Raw genomic sequence first — 6,028 nt, forward strand, 5'->3', positions numbered from 1 at the left:
TGGCACAATGTGTGCTGTGTGTGTGTGTGTGCACGAGTAGGTTGACTCCAGGATTTGTTTTGGCGAAGATTATGGGTCAGAACATGGTACACAAATACGGGGGTAGATTCCAGAATTTCCTAGCAGAGGTCAAATTAGCCAGAAGTCAATAACTAGGGTCAAGTTCATTAGGAGCAAAGGTCAAATTTTAAGATTTTAACTCCAATTTGCACCAAACATGGCGCACATATTGAGATGTGTTCTGAGGTTTCCCTGGCATGGTAAAATTTGCTAAGTCAATCAGTAAAGAGGTCAAAGGTAAATTTAGAAGACATGGAGGTAGGTCAATCATCGCAGTCAAGGTCATGGCTATTTCGCTGCTTGTTGGCCTGCTCCTCCCAGGTCCTTTTGCTGATTTCTTAACTTGGTATGTCAATGAACATTGACCTCAAAATTGCTCTTCAAACATGTATTTTGTCAAAGATCAAGAAATTTGGGAGTTTTTGTTGTTGTTGTTGTTTTCTCCCTTCAACCCAATTTGAACAAAATGTGGCACACACTCACATGGATTCCAGAAATACCCTGGCAAGGTCGCCCAGAGGTCAATCATTTGGGTGACGGTCAAGGTGTGTGGGGTAAAAATTCTGATTGACATTGCTGTTATCTATCTCTCGCTATCTCTCTGAACGATTTCTTTAGAAAATCAGCTGACAGCTGTTTTAGACAGTTTGACTAAAAGCCTGTTTTTAGCAGGCCTTCATACATTTTTAATAGGCAAGTTTATCAATTTCCTCATCTACATTAGACGTTCATTATTAATGAGTTGTATAAAACTGCTGTTTTTGTTTGTTTTTAATGTGCTTTAATAAAAGCTTCACTCAATGAGCACATCACAGGCTTTATTACTGATGAGCCTAAAACCCAAAAATGCATTTAGAAGGTCAAATTGGGTTACATTAGCTTTCCATTAAAATAAATTATTCAGAAACTTCATTTATTCTACAAAGCAGTATGCATGTTGATTTGTGTTGCGTTTGGCATAAGACACACCAGATCATAAGGGTGTTTTAACAGTTAGTGGTAGTTAGACCCGCAGAGCTTTTTTCACTTTGTGGTCCCAGTGCTTATATATATATATACTATATATATATATACTATATATATATGTATGTAGAATGGCTACTCTGAGGAATTTAAAGATAAACTCACGGTTACTATTAAACGCTATTATGAAGTTATATCACCTTTCTGTTGGTCACATGACCTTGAAAGGTCAAACTCCAGGTCATAACTACTTAACGCAAAACAGGTTGGTTTAAACCAGACCTGGGCAAACTGCGGCCCGGGGGCCACATGCAGCCCTTTGCATGTCTCTGTCCGGCCCTCATGAGGTCTGTGATTATTCTTATATATATTAAAAATGTCAAGCTTGTGTGTTGCAAATCATTAGAGAGGTTTATTTAGGTATATTTAAATATTTACATATTATTACAATAATAAAAATGACCTATAAAGCTGTTAAATAGGTAATTTTTTTTGTAAAATTTAATGGGAGACAGCCAAGTTATCGATGGTGTGGCCCTTGGACATAATTCAGGTTCCCTATGTGGCCCCTTGTAAAAATTAATTGCCCACCCCTGGTTTAAACGTAGTGGAAGAGGAAAAATGTCAGGGCCACACATACCTGTATATTACGGTAGCAATTCGCATGACTCTGTGAAATGTGTCTACCCCCCACCCGCCCCCCCACCTCACCCTTCTGTTGATGTCACACCATAGCATGATGTAAATAACGCGATATGTGTGGGACAGAATGACCTCTGATGTCCCGTTTCTGTTTTCTCACAGATCTACCAGGAGGACCTGATGCGCTCGCTGCTTCAGAACTCCCTCCACGTGTTTAGCGCCATCAGTGGTACGTCAACTGACCTGACCTGAGGTCTGCTTTGTCACCGAGAGCCTCCTCCCCGTTCCACTTCCGATAAACCGTCATCCATCTTAACGCCTCCTTGTTTTCCGTAAGGGTGTGACCGCCACGTTACGGGCTAATGGATGGTTTACAGCTTCAACTCTTCCACGCTACGTTTGCCAAAATCAGCCACATCTGTACTGAACAGACGTTTACAGCTGGTGGACGAGACGTTGCAGCGCCAGATTTGGATGTTGCATTTTTGAAGAATGTAATCAACTGCTAAGTATCAGCAAGTCAGGTGTAGACTGTACGCTAGCATATGCACTTTTTATTCTGCCGTGGTGTCGTTTTAGGAATAATCCAGTCAGCTGGTGATCCTTCAGAGGGAGATGATTAAAGCAAAAATTTTCCATTTCACTGCACCGTTGGAAACTTATGCAGGTGACCACAAAGAAATAATTCTGTAGCATCTTTTCACTTTACGCCAACGTTTCCTTTGGCCTGTCCTTTTGTAGCCAGTCGCCTATTTCTGTTGATTCAAATGCGAAAACAAAACCGTCTGCTATATGTTAGCATCCTGTTCATTTACGCATAATCCGTCTGTTGATTTTAGTGTAGAACCTCAGGATCTTTGATAGCTGCTCCTTTGAGTGGTTTTTATTTAAAACGAGTTTCTTCTTACTTTTTAAAACTTAATAGGAAAGGACAGAACTGTGCACAAGTTTTAAAATCTCGAATTTTGATAAATATGCATTTGAGCTGGGCTAAGAAATTCTATCTTTCAGTCATGTATGATAAGATTGTTTTTAAGCTGTGAATAGATGAATAAATGAGTCCATCGCCTCCAGTTTAACTTGGAACAAAAACAGTTACTGCTAGCATTTTGTACGCCTCCAAGTTAACCGAATAAAATCTAATCAACGTTGATAAATCTTAAAAGTAATGTCATTTAGCCTCATACAGCTTCCCATACAGCTGGCACCTGCTAAACACTGTATCCTACTGCATAGTTAATGTATGCTACATAGATGATGGAAGATTAGGAGCAGGTGCAGTTGACACAGAGAGAGATGGGAAGGTACTAATTCTAAGTAGTAAATCGCTACTTCCTGTTTGTTTCACACACAACCCTACAGAAAAGATTTTGTATGAATTTAGCCATGAAAGAAAAGAAAAGTGAAGGAGGTGGTTGGGTGTGGAATGGCGGGAATGGGGCGAGCGAGAGACTGTTTTAGCACAGAAATTAATTTTTTTTTATTTTCTTTGTTTGACAGCGGTTACATTCTAAAACTCAAATCACAGTCACAAATCCACATAACCCCGCAGAAAGGACTTTGTATAATTTCTCTCGCTAACTCTCAAATCTGAGCCGCAGTGGCTCATTCTCTACAACACGTCCAGACATGTCCAACAGATAGCAGGTAGTCGTGTTTGATTGTTGTAGTAACTCCGAATCAACCAGTGGCAACTCCTGTTTAACTCCGTTTATCCTGACTGTATGCCCTTTTAAAGTGGCAAGTTATAAGACATTAGAGTTAATTTATTTAAAGCTTACATGTGTAGGATTTAGGGGCGTTTATTAGCAGAAATGGGATATAGCATGTCTGCTAGTGTATAGTCACCTGCGTCGGTCAATCAAATCTACATGGGAGCGGGTCCACTGATGGAGGCCGCCATGTTGATACAGCAGCCCAAATGGGACACTCTTTCTCTAACTTTTTCATTTTACAGCATGCATCTACTGGTAGCTTGCGGAGGCTAACGAGTTGGAGAACCCTCATTTTTTACAAAATGGCGTATCGTACATATTATCATGAGAGAAGGCAAGGGAGCAAAATTGTGACCGGTGACGGCACAGTGCAATCTACAATCCCACCACTAGATGTCAATACACACTACACACTGTAGCTTTAACTTGTAGGCTTAAAACAATGAGTTGTTAATCATTTGCCCTCTATATTTTACAGCATACATGCCTTGGGTTTTCCAAAACCTCTACTTTTTAATGTGGTAACACATTTGTCATATGTATTCATAAATATTGGCTATTTACCAAATTTTATATATATATATATATATATATATATATATATATATATATATATTCTAGGCATGCCTAAAACTTTTGCACATTTCTGTCCTTTACGATATTTAAGGAAATGCCACCAACATGAAAAGACAAAAGTTTTCATCTGTCTTTGTTCTGGGCTGGTTTTATGGCCTGCAAACATTCAAAGCCATTTAAAGAAGTCATCTTCTTGAGTGGAAGTGAAGACTTTCTCTCCTCTGGGTTAAGATCCAGTGCCTTTTGTTCTCTGCCTTCTGAAAAGACTGGCCGATTTCTCGAAATAAACTTCCATCGCGTGCTGGTGATTGACGGTATTTCACAAGTGCTACACTGAAATTCGCAGATAAATATTTAAGCAGATGTACATAATTTGTCACACTGTAAATTGAATTATGGACTATGTATGTTTGTACGTACTGTATGTATGTATTTATATTTGTAACGTTTTGTTCAGATTTGTGTGAGCAGAGATTTTTCTTTTCGTTTTATTGCTTTGTATACCGAAGTGCAGCTGCTTCTCAAATATACCCCCCCAATAAATACAGTTCAGATGTATGTATGTTGGCTCTGACAGTGTATCATGATGTCACTTTTGTGCAGCTTTTTTCCGGCATTAGTCCATTACTGTAATCTACTTAATGATTCACAAACACTTTTACTGCCTGACTGCTTCCTGGTACAATAGATGGCCTTTTGCAGATTGAGATCGGCAGGCACTTAAGATCGCGTGCATCATCTGTTTTTATAAGTGGCGATGTGCACAGCGGTAATTTTTAACTCTTTACACTGTGTTCTTTACAGGGCTGTCAGTAATTGCACAATTGCACCAGCTTAGTTTTATCTTCATTCATGTCCACATTGGATGGGAGTGTGTGTGTGTGTGTGAGATCTCAAGTGGAAATCTGTAGCAAGTGTGCCAAAGACACAGTAGATGGCGGAACTTGGCGTTGAGCACATTTCCATTATAACTGTAGCCACCAAGGGGACAAGTCTCTGAAACCTTGTGTAAGTGTGATCTTGATGAAAACTTCATGGAGCAAGGTCAACGTTAGTACACAAAACCACCTCATGAAGATGTTGGATAAGTTTGACGTTGGGTATGCTTTGATTCTAACTGTAGCCACCAGGGGGTCCAATCTAGTGTATGCAATAATGCCAGAAGGACTTCATAGATGATGACTACACCCGCTCCTGAAGACTATGCCTTACCAAAACCTTGCATAGGCTGGAGGTTGGGCAGGTTTTAAAGCCTTTGGTTTTAGATGGCAGAAGGTATGTAGAAGCAAAAATAGTGTAAAACTGCAATTTCTAAACACAACTTGGATGAGTGTGTGCTAAATTGGCAGAATGTTATATTTATTATCCCATACAGTCATGGAAAAGAAACAGGCCTCTGAGCTTGATCTTCGATAATTAGGGTTGTGTTGAGAGGTCTGGCTACTGTATATTGGAATTTAGCCCAAACTTTGTCATGTATGTGTACTTGTTCCAGGTATTTGCATTCCGAACGGTCCCCTGAACAATAGGTCCCCCCCCCGATGCGGTTCACGGATTAAAATCTCGTTTCTGCTTCAAACTGCACATCAGTCATCATCTATCTCAGCAACAAATATCTGAAGCTTTTGTTCAACAATCATTTCCACATAAATTCAGCATTAGTTCGTCATAAAAGGCTTGTTTTGAAGCCGTCAGAGCACCGCAGCTAAACAAGCTGCTAGCTGATGCGTTCACTGCGTGTCTGACATTTCAAAGTGTCACGGAATTTTTGCCTCGTTTCTGCTTAAAACTGACTTTAGAATGATTTAAGCGGTTTTACCTTTATCATCTGAAATGACACATGCGCAGATGCAAAAGGCGGACCAATTTTCAGGGGCGGACCATTCGGTCTGCGGCACCAGGAAATTCTGTCTGACTCATCGGGTCATTATTACTGGGAAGGTAATGTGATCTTTATGGACACAAGATCTATTCAATTCCCTGTCCAACAGAAAACTGACTAAGGTCTTTTGGGCAAGGGGCACCAAAAATGCTGGCATCAGTGTGAATTTTGAGCACCTACTTTAAATAGA

At 40.0% G+C, this 6,028-nt stretch overlaps 1 protein-coding gene across 4 annotated transcripts in view; it reads left to right on the forward strand.

Annotated features, from left to right (window-relative positions):
• Nucleotides 1–4,514, forward strand: part of dock11 (dedicator of cytokinesis 11) — a 91,811-nt gene extending 87,297 nt beyond the window's left edge. For 2 of the 4 annotated variants that reach the window (XM_034165116.1, XM_034165118.1), the window contains 2 exons: nucleotides 1,828–1,948; nucleotides 2,010–4,514. In XM_034165116.1, coding sequence (XP_034021007.1) covers nucleotides 1,828–1,917 — 90 coding nt within the window. In that variant the 3' untranslated portion in view covers nucleotides 1,918–1,948; nucleotides 2,010–4,514. The other 2 variants (XM_034165117.1, XM_034165119.1) reach the window with 2 other exon arrangements.
• Nucleotides 4,515–6,028: the final 1,514 nt, after the last annotated feature.

This window comes from Thalassophryne amazonica, chromosome 23 (genome assembly GCF_902500255.1).
Source record: "Thalassophryne amazonica chromosome 23, fThaAma1.1, whole genome shotgun sequence".
In the NCBI taxonomy this organism is placed as follows: Eukaryota; Metazoa; Chordata; class Actinopteri; order Batrachoidiformes; family Batrachoididae; genus Thalassophryne; species Thalassophryne amazonica.